We start from the raw sequence: 17,419 nt of genomic DNA, 5'->3' as shown, positions 1-17,419 counted from the left end.
AATCTATATTCCTTTTTTGAGCGCCACGATCTTATTGCAAGATATCTGATTTTCTGGGGGCACCTGAACGAGTAAATTAGGGGACGTGTCCACAATTCTGACCTGCGCTCACTGGCTCAGATTACACCTCGGAAGCCCCACTCTTGAAAAGACTGAAAGATTTGAGAAATATTCCATATGTGTTTTAGCTTGTAACTGTAAGTGAGCACATTTTGTTACTCATTTATATTACATTACGAACGATTTGTTTAATGAGTAAGGTTTACCAAACACGACAACAATAAGGAATCCTGAAATCTGAAATTGGGATTTTTTTTTAAAGTAAAAATGTTCTCCTGGTATGTCTGAGGACCTCTCTCCTGTGTGGCCAAGAGCAAACATTTTCTCTGGGCTGGGAGAGAAGGGGTTAACACTAATGCGGAGGGAGAGTGGGCAAGTGTGGGAGAGAGGGATCGCATCCTGTTGCCATAGAGACAGTTCATATTTCCGAGCTCAATATGCCCCCCTCCCTGCACGGAGCGTTAGAGCCACACACCCGATCGGCACCTCCTCTCTGTGCGATCAACACGCATACTAATACTCGTACTGGCTCACGAGCAGACTTGGCCAGGTGACTGTGTTAGGATAAAGTATTTAAGGCAGTTTAAAAGACCACGTCGTAGAGAATATGATAAGATCCTGAGATATTGCAGTTTTATACGCCTAAATTAGGATTAGCCATCGTCGAAGTATATGAATAAGGCAAAGACTTGTCTCTCATTCTTTACACAGGAGAGAGAAAGTTTGCGTTGAGTATTCGCCAGTTTCCAGTGAGCGGGATAGTGGCCGTGTCGCTGCGCGTTTCCACGCGAATCTCGTCGCTGTGCACGGGACGGGCTCGATTGATTGTGAACCATTATCAGCAATATTCAGAAGCCGATATCAAATAATTACCAACACGCCGCCCACCCACCCCGGAAAGAAAAAAAAAAGCTTTATTTTCGGGGGGGGGAGGGGGAAGGGGGACGGATTGTCGCAGCAGCCGCGATTTCCCGACATGAAATGCAGAACGCGCACCTCGATCCTAACCCTCGGGAGAGAGGGGGGGCGGGGTGGGGGGAGCCCGGCGGCCGCTGCTCCAAGCGCAGGCTGCTCGCCGTGACGGACGGATCCGCATCCCCGGGGTCTCAGCGGGTCTGCGTCGCCATGGAAACCGCTCGGTGCCGCAGCGCAGGCCGGCTGAGGCGCGCGGACGCAGCAGACCGGGATTCGCCGGGAAAGACAGGCAGGGGTGCGTGCGTGTAGGTGGCGCGCACGGGGAGGGGGAGCGGGGGGGGGCAGACTGCGGTAGCGGGGGCCTCGCGTTTGGACTGCGGCCCAGCTCGGGATTTTCACCATTCCCGAGCTCCGACAAGGCTGCAGTCACGGGTACGGGTCTGGGCTGACCCGAACCCCAGACCGACTCGTCCTTCCAGTCGCGGGGCTTGTCTCCGCACAGGGCGACGACTTCTACATCCATTTACAAGCCAAGCTACGAGCTCATCCACGCCGTTACAGGACAACCTGGAAAACCTGTTAAACCCGACGACCTCCGCAATGGACGTTAACTTTATGTGTGCTGTGAGGCTGTGCGGCGCCGTCATTGGTATTCAGGATGTACCCTTTTATAAAATAAAACTCTCCAGTTAAAAATTCGGATGCACAAGAAAATAAAATGTCTACTTTTTAGCATACAAATGTAATAATCCTGTGATTTATTTACGGCCAGCAAAAACACCGCGATATTATTCTATTTAAATGTGCAGAATGATTTTGTGCATGCTGGTGAAGTGTTTATCAACCAACTAAATTAAAACAGCAGCCGGCCCCGTAAAGTGGGGTTCTCGCCTGAGGAGAATATTGAGAGATCTAAACATCTGAAACTGAAACCATACGAGCCCCAGTACTGGAATCTGCAGCCTTGTCTCCAAACGCCCCCCAGACTCCCCCCAGCTCCTGCAGCCTCTGGCCAGAGGCTGTCCGACACCTTTTCCATTGTAAGAACACCACTGACACTGTACTACTGCATTACCGCAGAGTCGCTTTCACATTTCTCAAAAAACCTCCTTTAAGACATAAGGGAATCGTGTTCCAATGACTTTCGGCAGGGTCTGTGGTTATTTTAAAGAAAGCACGTTTTTGTCTACACATCACAATTAAGTTATTGTACGTAACGAGATTATCTAGAAAGGGAGATTATGAAACTGCATTTGAAATCCAACGGGAACGTCGTCCTTTAAAGATGTAAACGAAACCTTTCATCAATGCAGGTATGATAGGCGTACAATGCAGGCTGTTTTGAGCGCAGACGGGTCTCACTCGGGCCTTGGGAAATCACAGTGCAACACCGCCACCTGCCGGGCACTCTGGTTTAAAACAACTGCAGCGGCAATAAATCTGACGCGCGTAACGTCAGCACTGCAGCCCTATTCGACTCGACTCGTTTCTGTCATTCAGCATTCTTACACGACTGTTCAGCAAGTAATGTCTTATGAGTACTCACCCTACAGTGACATCTATACAGCATTTTCATGTCACAATGACATTCAACACTATCATCATAAAAAAACACAAAGAAATACATAGAGCCTTTAAATGTAGCTTCTCAAAACGCTTTACAGCAAGAAAAAAAAACACACAAGGAGAGGAGACAGCAGCATGACACAACTGCAATAAGGGTTTGGAGTACAGCAGGAAAGCAAAGGAGCAGATAGGACTAGTTCTCAAGAAGGTTTTGAGGCTGCATGTGAAAGTGCGCACGGAAGGCGACTCCAATATCCTAAGGGACATCAGATACAAAAATGAAAACCCTGGCTACATACTAGTTCACTGAAGTTTGGGATGGGGTCTTCCTGTGTGCAACCCTTCCTCTGTCTTTATTTTACTGCTGGGAAATCAGTTAGCAACAGACATCTGAACAGCCTTGTATCATGACACACAGAAACAGAGACATCGCACTTGTGAATGCAAGTTCTTATTTGCCAGACCCGTGCCAAGATCAGAGAAGCCGCACACACTGTGTCCCTCCCTCCCCCATACGGGGATGCCGGTTGTCAAAAGGCTCTCTTATCCCTGTGCAACAAACACGTTAATCGACAGCGGGCCAGGCTAGAAGCCAACCCTGACAAGGGCACTACATCGGGGAAAAACATTGAGCACTAATAGCCTGAAGGTGGGTACTACTTTTTCGATGATTCAAGTCCAGAGAAGCAAACAAGGAGGAAAAGATGCAGGAATATTTAGAAGTGGGAGGTTCTGACTGAAACTGTTTTTTTTCAATTATTTTTCTGGATGGGTTTGAAGGTGCACTGGGCTGGGACTGGATACACGGGGGCGTCAGTGATGTGAATCATTCGTGCTCTTTCAGGCACAGAGTTTCTTTCCTAAGACATCCATGTGCAGCTGCACCAAAGGCTCTATATAAAACGAAGGTTGCACTGTGGCTGCCCTGTACTGTATTTGCCTTTGTGTTAAAAACGGGCTCAGGATAAGTCCTCCATTTTTAACTTCTCCTTCTTCTTCTTTTTCTTCTTCTTGCCCACATCTTCTTCGTCCGCGTAGCCCAAGTGCAAGGGCTCTGTCTTCACCTCTACTGGCTCTTCCTTAATATCGGCCTCCTCCCTTTCCTTATTCTTCTTCTTCTTCCTCCTCCTCCTCCTTTCCGCTCCCTCGCTCTCGTCCTGCTCGAGCCCCTCAGCCTGGCTGTGCTCCTGCTCCGTCTCTTCCCGCTCCTGGTGTTTGTCTCTCTTCTTCTTCTTCTTCCTCCTCCGATCGCCCTCCTCTCCCTCGGACGGCTCCAGCTTGATCCTCCTGGCCAGCGGGGGAGAGGCGCAGGGCTCCCGATTCGCCCGGGACGGAGCTGCACCGCCAAAAGGCTGGAACCTCTGCTTCAGGCCTTCGGGGATCCGGGGCGCAGGGTTGGCTGGAATGGCCTTGGGCTCCTGGCTGCTGTTCAGGTCCCCGAAACTCTCGCAGATGTTGATGTAGCCCTCGAAAGCTGGGGCGCACAGCATCCTGTCCGTGTCCCGGCCTGTCGTCAGTAGGCGCATGCCACCGTGCCCCCCGGGCGTGCTGAAGATGTTGTAGACCTGCTGGGTGCTGCCATTTTGCGACGTCCATGTCTTCATGCCAACCACCGGGATCTTGGAACCGTTAAAGCTGAAAAAGAAAACAGAAGGTTCCGCAGCTCATTAGAGCGACAGAAGGCAGGACTGCATGGCGCAAGAGCGGGACTTCTTTCTCTGGGAGGAACACAGCTTCCCTTTCCATGGTCTCTGGAATACTGCCAGACTGACGGAAAGGGAACATCACAGTACAAGGGGTGGTCAGAGATCCACTCCTTGCTTTCAAACCTGTTAAGGTGCTCTTAACAAAATTCAAAAAGATTTTCATAGCCATGGGTATCAGGAGCAAGGCTGGATTACAAAATACCCCTTTGTAAGGAGTCTGGTCAACACCTTGTGCACTGTGATGGGCTTCATGACCTCCTACAGCAAGTTATCAGTTTGTAGTCTGCAAGACACTGTACAAATAAAATAACACAGGAACTGAGGACCACTGTATATACAATGTTCAGCAGAAAGGATGTAGTGCTCTAAAAAGCTCAGCAAGTTCTTCTTTGTAAATGTTTGGGAGTTTAAGAGCTCGGGGTACTTTTTGTTAGAGGAACCAACAATCTAGTTGCACTATGAAACCTCGAGGTAAACTGGCACAAAACTAAATGCCAATGAGCAAAGTTTCACTTCAAGACTGGTATGAAAATCAAATGGAACAACTCCCAAGGAAAACCCACCTGCAAATCAGTAAAAATAAAGATTTTTGACAAGCTGGTTAAATCTGGTGTAAAGGGTTATAACCTGGTAATAAATTGAGCTATTGGTCTTCCTGTATGACTGCACATCGAATGGGCAAACACTTCATTATTGCCAATGACAAACAAATACTGGCTATTCTGTAAAACCAACACTGCCACTGACAGCCACAAGGCACATAAAAATACTCTTAAACAAAAAAATCTACAGATATATTCAGTCAATCCTACACATCTTCATAAAAACATTCTGACATGATTTCATTAGTCACAGACTAGTAGCAGTTCTCTAATCACCCATGGGTCCACATTTTAGCATTAAAATACAAAAAAATGAGTTTATGCCAATATAACTGGCATGTGAAAGAGATATGTGGAAGACGCATGTGTGAGGAATAATCCCTTTTAAAAATCACTAATATTACAGATACATATGAAAAAAATACAGGATAGGACATGGCACGCCATGTCATCACAAAAAAATAAATCACCCCATTTCAATCGAAAGGTGTAAACGGAGAAGCAACCATCTCTAGACAGAATTATATTCAGTTTCAGCCTCAGTCAGCCAGACAGAAGTGCCAGACCCAGAGGGCACCTCGTTGAACAGAACCACCATCTCCCCCGTCCGAACCGACCTGTCCGGGTTGAAGCTGGCCGGCGATTTGATAAGCCACAGCTCCGAGCCGCCGTCAGTCAGCCTCTCCAGACTGGTACCCTCGCAGGCTCTGTAGGCACAGGGGACGAAGTCCGCAGGACACTGGTACTTCTCGCTCGTCTCTGCAGTGCACAGATAAGAAACTGGGAATAGGTTCCTCCAGGACCGCCATCTGGGAAACGAGCCTTTCCTTACCGCCTTTCAAACATGACGAGCAGCACTGTTTGTAACGAAACCTCTCAATTTGCCGTTTGTACTACTTGGTTTTGAAAAAGCATTCATGTCGCTACCCACCAATAAACTATCACAGTTGCTGGCAGCACACATACACAGCAGCAGCAGTAATGAACGAGTCCATTTTAGTCTGTATTTAATCCCCGTTTTAAGTGCACGCTGTATTGTTGTGCATTTGATAAATAAACATTGACTGATTAAGCAGTCTCCCAGAGGTTCTATGGACCCAGCTGCAATCAATACGACAAACGCATTTATGCGGCCTTGGGTTTGTTTAAAAAAGTGCAGAAATTTCTAAAACCTAACAAATACTTACTCGGAACATGTGTTCGCTCCTGCCGTCGGTGGGCCGACGCATTGCCGGTCTTCCGAATCTGAACATCAGCTTCACCTTCTAAATCAACTTCAGCCTCACTGCTTGAGGAGGAAATATCCTTCCGCTTCGCAGACATCACTGCAGGCTTTCTTACATATAACCTACCGTCATTCTATACTACGAAAACTGACACAGGAGATGAAAACAGAACACTCGCGCTATACAGCACTGAAAAACACGTGTGTACACAGACGGCAATAACCTTTGCCCCGGAGGTAGTAAGTAAGTCGGATGTAGCGGAAAAGAGCACCGACGTCGTAGATATGGCTAGAGCGGTCCTAGAGAGCAATGGAAAGTAAGCAGGTAATTTAAAACATCAGGTGTTGTAATTGCTGTATCTTCTCAGATCAATATATACATTATATATAATTAGATATTGATATTTTGTGCAACGCAAAGGTTGCCTCTTGACACTACAAAAAAACTGTTAGGGGATATATAAGGGGATTCTTTGCTTTGTGGTTTACGGGAGATGGAGTCTCCAAAACATTACATTTACATCGACGCCACCGCGTACTATCAAATGATCTGTTCTTTTCCTCCAGAAACCTAAAATGGTCATTTTTATCTTAACTTTCTTTATTTAGAGCATAATTGGCATTATCGAAGAATTACAGGGTTGCGACAGCAAAAACCATCGGCCTGTTACTGAGGAGGCTCGCTCTCTGTTCTCGCACAGAGCTACCAGCGCTATGTGAATGGCTGTTCTGATTGAGGCTGGTGCGGGGATACTTTATTTGAGGAAAAAATGTTTCTTTCAATAACAGGGTTAAATGATTCGGTTTGTAGTTGCAACGGAGTTGCACGAGGTGGCGCACGCCTGCCTTCCTAGTTCTTCCGGAGCCGCGACGTTCCTGCATAAAACTGCAGAAATGCTGGAAATATCGAGGACGCCTCAGAAAATAATAAAGCACTCCTGTACGTGAGAGAATATACGTTCCTGAAGGAGGCATCCTCAACGATTTTTACTTAGCAATTTTACACTTCCTGCTAGACCTAGCTGCGGTTGGGCATTTTCGTAGTTCTTTTTGATTTGTGGCTGAAAAGCTGATCAACACATTTGTGTTCTCTCAAATTTACTACTGTAATGCTCTACTCGCTGGGATATCTAAATCTACTTTGAACAAACTGCAGTATGTCCAAAATTCAGCAGCCAGAACCCTGACCAGGTCTAGTGCAAGTGATCACATTACTCCTATCCTGGAGTCCTTGCACTGGCTTCCGGTCAAATTCCGTGTAGACTTCAAATTCCTCATGCTCACCTATAAGGCTCTGCATGGCTTGGCACCTCAGTACCTGTCTGAACTATTATCACCCTACTCCCCACCTCACAACCTTCGCTCTTCTAATTCTGCTCTCCTTACTGTCCCCCAAGCCCGTCTACACTGTATGGGTGACAGGGCCTTCTCTCCTGTTATGCCCTCAAGCTCTGGAACTCTCTCCCCAAGGATATCAGAGAGTCACCTTCTCTAAACTCCTTCAAATCCAGACTCAAAACCCTCTTCTTCAGAAAAGCCTTTACTGAACTGGTTCCATTCTTCACCCCTCTGCTTTTCTTAGTATCACCATCCACGGTCTCCTCTGTATATTGTAATTGTGTTTTATCTTGTGTATTATTTTTATTTGTTGTTGTTGTCATTCTGTAAAGCGCTTGGAGAAGCCATCTTTAAAGGCGCTATATAACATAAAGTTTTTATTATTATTATTATTATTATTTTGATTTGAGGGAACGTGTGCTTAGGACGCGATGAAGTCAGCGGGGGAGAGAGAGAGACAGAGACAGCAATGCCTGTTTTTTCTTCTTTCACAACTTCAGAGGGGAGGTGTGTGGAAACGATATACACTGACGTTCTCGGAAATGTCTTTATGGCTCATCATTTCACTTTAGGAGATTCTCCTTCATGGAACTGGCAGCCGGCGTTCAGGGCAGAGACACTCATCACTGGGTCAAGGCGAAGGAAAGGGCGGGTCAGAACGCCTGCGACCTACATCATAAGACCATTATTATCATTACCAAAGCAAAAACCCAATCCATCCCAAAGCCAAATCCTTTCCACCACCCAGACTGCACCTGGGGCTGGATACTGAAAGGGCCGGGCAATTCAGTCATGTGTGAAAATCCCCTGCACGTTCACTACAACAATAACATCATGGTTTGGGTCCGAACTGAGGAGAAATGTCATTGACGTAGACCCAGTAGGACAAAGGGGAAGGCGGTTCTTTGGGTCTGCCGCTGTGTGAAGCATCTTCTAAGAAGCAGCTGCTGAAGAGTTGGAGGAAGCTGTTACATTTGTCCCATTAAGCCAATAATGAGCTGATGGAGTTTGTTAAGAATCGAGTTGGCCTGAAGACTGCCTAGCATATTCCTGGTGTAGCAATGTGCCTCGTGAATCACTGTCTCCGCATTCCCTGGCCACTACAACACACACACATAGTGCTCAATTATTCTTCCACTGTATAATTCTTAAGATGCGTTTTATAATCACTTGCCAGGAAACAGCTGCCATAGTCCCGCCTTCTCTAATTTATTTTTTTTTTTCGGCTTTCTGTTGAAAGACGTAAGCAGGGTTTGTAGGTCGCCCTTAACTCGTCAACTTCTAGACACTTGGAAAGATTGCTAAAAATTCTGACACTGTGTAGCGCTCCACGATCACATCTGGCAGCTGCTGAACCCAGTGACCCAATTAATGATGAGTTCAGTTGATGGAAACGTGTTCCAGCTCTTTAAAACGGCTGATTGACGTGTCGGTTTTCAAAGCTGAGGACCTGTGGCTTTTCAGGGGCAGGACTGGCTACCCCTGGTCTAAAGTGTAAAATGTTTCCAACAGAAAACTTTACGCCACAATGATTTTCCTTATTCAGCACTTTATCGACAGTAACTGAACTTGATCTACGACTGCAGCTCTGACGAACGGCCCTCCTGTTCGAGAAGTCTGCAGACTGGAGCAACCCGAGTGAGGCCGGTGATTTTAATTCCTGCGTTTCGTTTCAGTGCCCGGGGTCATTTGCTGTGTATATTTCGAAACATTCCATCATCTAAAGCCCCAAACTGGCGGCGTTTTACATAAACTCATGACGTTTAGTTAGCAAAGCTTACTTACGTTCCAGCTGTTGCAGTCTGGCATCTAGGGGTCAGTGACCCTCAGTACCTCTCTTCTGACACCCAGGGCTGAGACACGTTTAGAAAGGCTGAGCCCGAGAAGAGTCCCCCCTAACTAGCTGATCCCGAAGCTCACTGATACAGGACAGCAGAGCTACAGCAAAACCAATCACAGCACAGTCACCACCCACATCACAGCACAAGACACACAACACTGCCTCACCCACTGGGACACACACACACACACACAAACAAGCTGGAGTGCTACAGAACCCTAAACAGACAATACACACTAGGTGAGGATCTGACCAGGGTGAGAAACAGCAGGGAGAAACAGACCTTGACAAAGTACAGGCTCAGTGACCACAGCCTGGACATAGAAACTGAAAACAAGCAGACCTGGCTGTCCAGAGTGGTCAGGCTCAGTGACCACAGCTTGACCATAGAAACTGAAAACAAGCAGACCTGGCTGTCCAGGGAGGACAGACTGTGCTCCCACTGTCACCGGGGAGAAACGGAGGCAGAGATGCACTTTCTGCTGCACTGTGAGGAATACTCTGGGATCAGACAAACATTTTTTCCTAACAAATCTAATCCCAAAATGTCCCCACCTGCCAGAATCACAATACCTTCCAATCCTAGTGGGAGAGGGGGGAGGGAACTCAGTTGAACTGGCAGCCCAGTATGTGATCTCCTGTCACAGCCTGAGGAGCAGTGAGCCTGTCTCTCGATAATGCTGTATGTTCTGTGTAAATGTCCTATGATGTATTTGTATTACAGATGTCTGTAAATGTTGTATTGACTGCATATGCTTTGGCAACACTGCAATTTACCGGTCATGGCAATAAAGCTGTTTGGACTGTATTGAATTGAAAGGCTAAGTCCCAAACCTCAGCCCTCTCTCCACTCCGACACCTCTCCCCGGGACACACACTGGCTCCTCTCCGCATGCAGGATCACTCCCTGCGACACATTCCCAGCGCCGCCGCAGTGCTTCCATGCTTCCCGAAGCAGGCCGTGAGACGTGGCCGCCAGCTGCGGGCCGGGCCGCGCTGCGCTCAGCTGGAGAGCACGCTCTGCTCCTGCGCCGGTGGCGAAGTCCGGCGTCCAGACCACCGAGTCACTTCCTTCACTGCGAGAGCGTGAGAACGCATCTCCTGGCCAACAGCTCCCTTCCCTTTGGTCTTGGGAAGAAAACGAGTGGGAACTGTGTCAGCTCAGCCCACAGAGCTGTAACAGCAGGGAAGATTCTGGTGGGATTGTTGAGAAACTAATGAGCCGTTGTGGCACATTTGATATTAACATGGAGTTGAGAAACAATGGACAGTGTGCAGCCTTGGCCTGTTTATTTGTTGTAATGGCTGTGTTATTGAGCGGGATGTTTCCAGCAGCTCTAAATTATCGCTGGAGTGCACAGTATTTCGTTTAATTGCATGCGCTAACCTATTTATCAACATCAACAAAGCCTTTGAGGTCCGAAATAACTTTTTCTGTAATCCAATCCAAGCTACCGACAATAACGGTAATTCGATTGTGCGCTGAGACTTATTAGCGACTATTTCAGCTGTGCCTACGGTAAACAATACAGCACATTCCTGAGGAAAAAGAGGATTAGACAGCGTGGTTTCACTTTTCCCACTTCAGACAAAGGAGGTTTCTCACTTTCTCTCTGTGTGTTTTGTTAGGTTTCAATACTCTGTGTTGAAAGGTGCTAATTCCAGTTTACAGTCCTGGACCTGAAGGACCAGAATCTCTGTGGATTGTCACTCTAGTTCAGCTCTTAACAAGCACAACCTGCCACATAAATTCTAACTGCACCAATTGAGTGGATTCTCCCAGCATCCTGCCAGCAGCCCTATCACCCTGCAGCTCCCGGCCAGTACCTGGATGGGAGACTCCTGGGAAAGCGAAGGTTGCTGCTGGAAGAGGTGTTAGTGTTGCCAGTAGGGGGCGCTCACCCTGCAGTCTGTGTGGGTCCTAATGCCACAGTATAGTGATGGCAGACCTTGTACTGTAAAAAAGGCACTATCTTTCGTCTGACACTAAACCAAGAAGAAACTGAGGTCCTGACTCTCTGTAGTCATTAAAAATCCCAGGGCATTTCTCAAAGAGTAGGGGTGTAACCCTGGCGCCCTGGACAAATTTCCCCCTACCCTTTACGAGTCATGGCCTCCTAATAATCCCCATCTCTGAACTGGCTTCATCACTCTGCTCTCCTCCCCACTGAGAGCTGGTGTGTGGGGAGCGGACTGGTGCATCCTCCAGGTGGGGGTACACATTGGTGGAGGGTAGTCCCCATTACCTATAAAGTGCTTTGAGTGGGGTGTCCAGAAAAGCGCTATAGAAGTGTTAAGAATTATTATTTCTCCAGATGCTGCTGCTGCTTTACAGAGACCTTGCAGCTCTGCCAACACAGGGCCCTCCAGGAAACTGACTGGACCCCTGTGATAATTCCAGGCACTATTTTGCAGCCTCAGCTGATGGGAACAGCTATGTGCCAAACAAGCAGAGCTTTAAAGGAAAACAAATTAACCTGATCCATGCAGAGTAAGATTAGTGGGTCAACTTTGATCGCAAAGCCCTGTGCTAATCCCTTTAAAACCAAAGTGCCACGGACCAGGGTTGTGCAACCCTCCCACTAATCCTTAATCTCCAGAACACCAACAAAAACTTCCAGAGCTTTGAAAGCACATTTCTTAAAACGGACACCTAGGTGGTGATTTGTCTGCGTTAGAGCCCACTGTAGGCAGGACATTGTGTTCCTGGAAGAGAAAGGAAACAATTTAGAGAAACACAAACCGGAGGAAATCATGTGCTTTTGTAATACACATTGTGTGGTTATTAGCTTTTCAAGCCTTTGGCTTGACTTGCGGTCAGGGAAAAACAACAGCCCTACTGATCCAACAAGTACAGGTGAAGGCAGAAATCAGAGTCAGTCCTTAGCAGAATGGCCATAGAGTTGTTCAGCGGTTTTTCAGGCACTTCCCTTATCTAAACTTGGATTGGACTTTTAAAGCACTGAAGCTCTTTTCAGCAAAACTGAGGAACACGTCTTCAAAACTAAACTAAAACGCCCACAGAGCCCTGGCAGAAGCTTTCTTTTCCCCTTCCCCTTTTATCACGGACTGTTGCGAAAAAGGGATGATAACCATCCGAATGCTGCGAAACCAGAGCTCCTTTCACACTTGGAGCTTGTTAAGAGCAACACCCAAGCATCCGTCACCGACAGTGTACCGATTCATGAGAGAACTTCCCGAACGCGTCCGGGTGGAAAAGGCGCCGAGCTCGTCGGGGCCAGCGCGCTGGGGATGGGCGTGCCTGTACTGCCCCTTGTCCCCCCGGTGTCCCGGGGCTCGGCAGCAGCGGAAGAGGGCTCTTGTTGGATGGGGTCAGGTGCTCCTGGAGGCCTTGTTTACACAAGGGATGGGAACACAGGAATTGTGACCACATCCCGACCCCCCCACCCAACAAAAACATTCCAGCGGGGTTCACAGCATCTCTCCGAGCCGGAGCGCGATTGCTGGGCTGAGTAAACAGGGTGACGTGGGCAGGAAACGGGACGGCTCATGCTCGCGTTTCCTCCTGCTCTGCTCCCCGTCTTCGCTCTGGACTCGGACAGCGACCCAGACCCAGGGAGGAGGTGAGAATCCTGCTGGACAGCCTGAAATACTTCGGTCCTGTCAGGGGGGACAGGTGGGGCTCAGAAACCCAGCTCTTGTGCAGCTAATAAGCATAACGGCAACAAACACCTCCACCTCCATCACTGTCTGGTGAACTTCTCTCCTCTGTCGTCGTTCCTGCGGGTTCTGCTCACAAGAGCGTCTGAAAGGTTACAAACAGCAGGAGGCATTCTGTCCAGCCAGCATGTTCAGTAATCGGTAGCTAATGGATCCCAGGATCTCGTTCAGCCGATTTTTGAACGAAAGCAGCATATCAGCTTCAACCACGTGGCTGGGCAGCTTGTTCCAGACTCCCACAACCCTTTGTGTAAAGAAGTGCCTTCTGTTCTTTGTTTTAAATGCACTAACACTCTTGTCCTCTTGTCTGCTGGATCTTGTTCCCCTGTTTGTTCTGAAGAAGTCCACTGGATTTACTTTGTCTGCCCAGCGGATGGCTATACATGCACTATGCTAATTAATTCCCTCACAGTGCTGACAGGCTGTCAGCTCCAATCCATGTGCTGCTCCAGCAGGAACTGGACTCCTTTGAACTCTGACCCACACCCTCTGGATAGCGCACAACCTCTGGTGCACTTTGTTAACAGTGCAGTGATAGAAATATGGCAAGCAAAGGGTTAGGTAATCATGATATAAATTGCTGCTGGTTTGCTTTTCTAAAATTCCTTAAAGAGTAAGTATATAATGTAGTGCAGACAGACACCCAAGAGGTATTACAGTAAGCCACAAAATTACAGGAATGAGGGAACTGGGAGTTAATGCCTTTACTTGTGTTGGTCCTTCACATTGAGAAGGGGTTCAAAGGGTTCACAGTGTGCTCAGACCATGCAAGGGAGAAGTGTCAAACTCTTTTTTTCCCAATGAGCCATGTGAACCATCAAGCTTTGAGCCCACATGGGAACACAAGATTTTTTACCTCTCTTGCTTTTTGCAGAGAACATGTGAAGTCTCAAAATTATTACTGTGCACCTGCGTGACTAGCATCCCTGCCACAAGGGTGCAGTCTCATCTTTTACCCTACTCTATCTGGGATAGGTTCTGGGTTGACGCAACTCTTGCTAGGAGTAAGTGCCTAGATGGATGTAGAGCAGACATGTAGTTAATGTACATTTTAAACCTTTGAGATGCACGGTGAATACAAAGGGCCATGGTGGAAAATAGGTGAAGGACCCCTGATCACAGCAAGTGACATCTAACTCACCTTTTTACCAGCAAATTACCACACAACTTTTAAAGTGCAAAAGTAAGGAAGTACCAACGACTACAGCTTTTTCCATACCCCTCTTCTGCTTTTACCTCTGCACAGCTCTTTGGTGGAAAAGACTACAAAGGTCTGGGCTGAATTGAAAGCCCTTAACTGGGAAGGAGCAAAAAACTTCAAAAGAAGAAGGAACACCCCAGGCCTCAGATAACGAATATATCTTCTGTATGCGTCTCGACAGCTCTCTTGACTTCACTTACACACAGGTCTCAAAAAAGGATGTTGTGTGTGAAGCAAACAACCTTCCGATTTATCACAAAATCGCTCACTATGCTAATCTCTCGCCTCTCAGCGAGGCACTTGTACAGAGGAGAATGCGGCGGCGCGCCTGCAGGGAGGCTGCCCTTTGAGACAGGCGCTCTGGTGCCAGACGAGCGCGAGAGAGAGGCGAGAGCTCAGCGGCGCACGACAGGGCAGGCGGTGGTGACCCACAAGGATTTCATGCTCACGAAATAACCCCGCTAAGTTTTAAGTCACTGCTGCCACCTCCTCCCTGTCAGGCTCAGGCACCCTGGAATTTTGCAATCTAAAGGAAGAGATCGTTCGAACCTTCTATAGTCTAGACTTCTAGCTCCTTACCTAATGCTTAGCTCACGGCAGCCTGTGCGTGGAAGGGCTTACAGCTGTAACCCAACACAGGTTAGAGACGCGCCTTCAAAAATAAGCACAGGAATTCAAGGAGATGGTCATCTTCCAGCAGATAAAGATTTAGATGATATCATGTCTTGGTATGGTTGGAACTGATATTTTTCAGTCACCACCTACAATTACGACAGTTCAGAAAGGCCGGGCACTTCTACTGGATCAAACTGAGGCAACGCTGCACAAAACCACTCTAGTTCAGGCGGGGAAGGGTTAGGAATAGGAATTCCTTTGACTTGTTTTCTGTGGTGTACCAGAATACAACCACATGAAAAAGCACAGCTAGGTGTCGTGCAGCAGGACACAAGACACAGGGAACATACAGGGTAAAGGCATGGGAATGATGGAAAAATCCCAGTGGACTGAGAGCAGAATTCACCGAGTTATTCCAACACCAGTGCACAAACAAATTCTCCTCTTCACAGCACAAAGAGCTCAGATTTATATGGCTGTTGAGTGGCAAAGAAACCATTATTTTGTCCTTTGTCAAAGAACAAGAAGGCAGAGAGACCTCAAAATGGGCTCCTGGCCAGAAGGATCCCAAATCACACAGAAGGTTTCAGCTGGGCAAAGAGGCTGAACACAAACCACTTATCCACTTGAGAAAGGAAGGGAGTGAAAGTAAGGATAGATGCAGAGAGGGAGCCGTTTAAAATCTGGCACTTGTCAGAAGTGGGCGAGGAGTCAGAATGGAGGAGCACATCGACAAAAAATACCCACTTTAAAAGGTCATAAAGGACCGTCCCAATCACAAAATGTCAAATACTGTGAATTACATCTCAGGCTTCAGGAATTGTTTTGATACCTCCCTGTGGTGTTGGCAGAGATTGTGCCTCCACAGCGTAATTTGAAATGCCAGTGTGAAAGTTATGTTTAGAGAGCTTTTACAGCCAGACGGGTGTCTTTTAGAATGGATGCTGCTAAAAAGGTAGCTTGACAGACTTTGTTTTGCTTATTGTTAAATAATCTTAAATTGTCCTTGGGTGGAAGTGGTTGGTGCTGCTCACAGCTCTAACCTTGCGGCACAAGGATCCTGGGATCCTTTGAGTCCAGCTTCAGGTTCCATTCTGTGAGGAGTTTGCATGGTCTTCCCATGTTCATGTGGGTTTCCAGGTGCTCCGGTTTGCCAACACTTCCCAAAGATGTGCTGGGCTTGGCTGTCAATTCTAAATTGCCCCTTTTCCTCCTGCCCTTCAAGGAGAACACAAAACGGGGACTGAGGCATAAGCAAGGGCATTTTACGCAATTTTATATGTGGCAAAAACATCAACAGAGCTCATCCATTTATTTTTGTCATGGAAAAGCAAATCTGAAGGCTTTCACACACTTCATTCTGTGACTGCCTTGACAATGCAGCTTTTGTGCTCTTTAATTGGTTGTTTACCGAGTGTGGGAAGCTAAGGGTTCAAGTTCTTCTCCTATTTCCTGCCAGGGAAGAAAGTCCTTCTCTTTCCCAGTGCTCAGTAAAGCTGCCATTCATTTGCTCAGGGCAACTCCGTCTCCTCCAGGGACTTGAGTCTCATCCATCCATGTCCGAGAATTCCGATTCATTTAAGAGAGATTACATTTGAACATTTAGAGCTAGAATCGTTTTTTTCTTTGCACACCCGAACAACATAAATCACCAGATGTGAATGAAGTGGGTTACCTCCGATGCTCCAATGCCCAGGCTGTGGAGTCGCACTCAGGATCCCCACGGCGCCCTTCATGCCACCCGCTGGCCCCAGCAGCCCTGCCAGTCGAAGGCCTCGATCCCAGTGACACTAGCGACAGGCCTGGAGACCGCCACAGCCCGGTTTTATGCTGGTGACTCTCCGGCTGCCGCCAGCGAGCTCAGGTTGGATTCTTTTCAAGTGGGAAGCAGAGCACATTGGAGCGACTTGCTTCCTTACAGCCGGGGCTGTTTGGAGCACCCTGCTTCGTTACCTTGACCAAATTTAGCCTTCTGAAGAGACGCAAATCAAAATCACGACACTTTGCATTTTTCAGCGTGTACGTCAGTTCCACAACAATGTGAACCAGGGAGGGCAAGGGCGGGTATGTTTTGTTATTTAAGAACTGGAAGCCAGAGTTTTATCACCTGTATGAGAGCTCTCGTAGGAAAGATTAAATCATACCCACTGCACAAATTACATGAAGAATAATTACAACCGCAGAGGAGCAGCCCTTTGAGGTAACAACTGGAACTGGATGCATTTCAGACATTACAGAGCCAGCTGCTGCCTGACTGACCACAGCCATCAACACTCTGCTTTTAGAACTGGGGACAGGGCGGTAGCTGTAAATGAACTGTCAGCAGTTAAGCGAGATATCTGAAAAGCACACAAGTGAAGCACGCACCTTGTGGAAACCACTAAGGTAACACCATGAGGTTCAAAGCGTTACAATTCAAGCTAATTAAGAGATGTTTTGGTATTGCAGAAATATAACACACCTGAGAAAAAAAGCAATCATCACAGTGGAATACATAATAAAAGCACAATGGCTCTTTAACTGGGAGGTGTTATTTTTTATGCATGAGGCCTATAGCTCTCGCCCAGGAGAACTGCTATTGCCCCTCGGCAGTCAATTCATTCTCCTGGAGAGCAGCACCTTCAATGGCAAAAGCCTCTTCTCTGCTGAAGGCTGGGAATGGGGGGGTGC

At 47.6% G+C, this 17,419-nt stretch overlaps 1 protein-coding gene and 1 long non-coding RNA gene across 2 annotated transcripts; one reads left to right on the top strand and one right to left on the bottom strand.

Moving 5' to 3' along the window:
• Positions 1-2,614: 2,614 nt before the first annotated feature.
• On the bottom strand, positions 2,615-6,302 carry polr1g (RNA polymerase I subunit G). Its single transcript, XM_088912303.1, has 3 exons — positions 6,037-6,302; positions 5,467-5,608; positions 2,615-4,176 (listed from the first exon to the last, which is right to left on the bottom strand). The coding sequence occupies exons 1-3, from the start codon at positions 6,170-6,172 to the stop codon at positions 3,501-3,503; spliced, it is 954 nt and encodes a 317-aa protein (XP_088768429.1). The 5' UTR covers positions 6,173-6,302; the 3' UTR covers positions 2,615-3,500.
• Positions 6,303-6,346: 44 nt separating this feature from the next.
• Positions 6,347-10,061, top strand: LOC148838784 (uncharacterized). Its single transcript, XR_016090884.1, has 2 exons — positions 6,347-6,399; positions 7,985-10,061. It is a non-coding gene; the product is annotated as an uncharacterized LOC148838784 (long non-coding RNA).
• The last annotated feature ends 7,358 nt before the right edge of the window (positions 10,062-17,419 follow it).

Source organism: Atractosteus spatula, chromosome 3, assembly GCF_055471065.1.
Source record: "Atractosteus spatula isolate fAtrSpa1 chromosome 3, fAtrSpa1.hap1, whole genome shotgun sequence".
Taxonomy (NCBI): domain Eukaryota; kingdom Metazoa; phylum Chordata; class Actinopteri; order Semionotiformes; family Lepisosteidae; genus Atractosteus; species Atractosteus spatula.
Note: the sequence above shows the minus strand (reverse complement) of the source record. Positions and strands in the feature narration are given on the sequence as shown.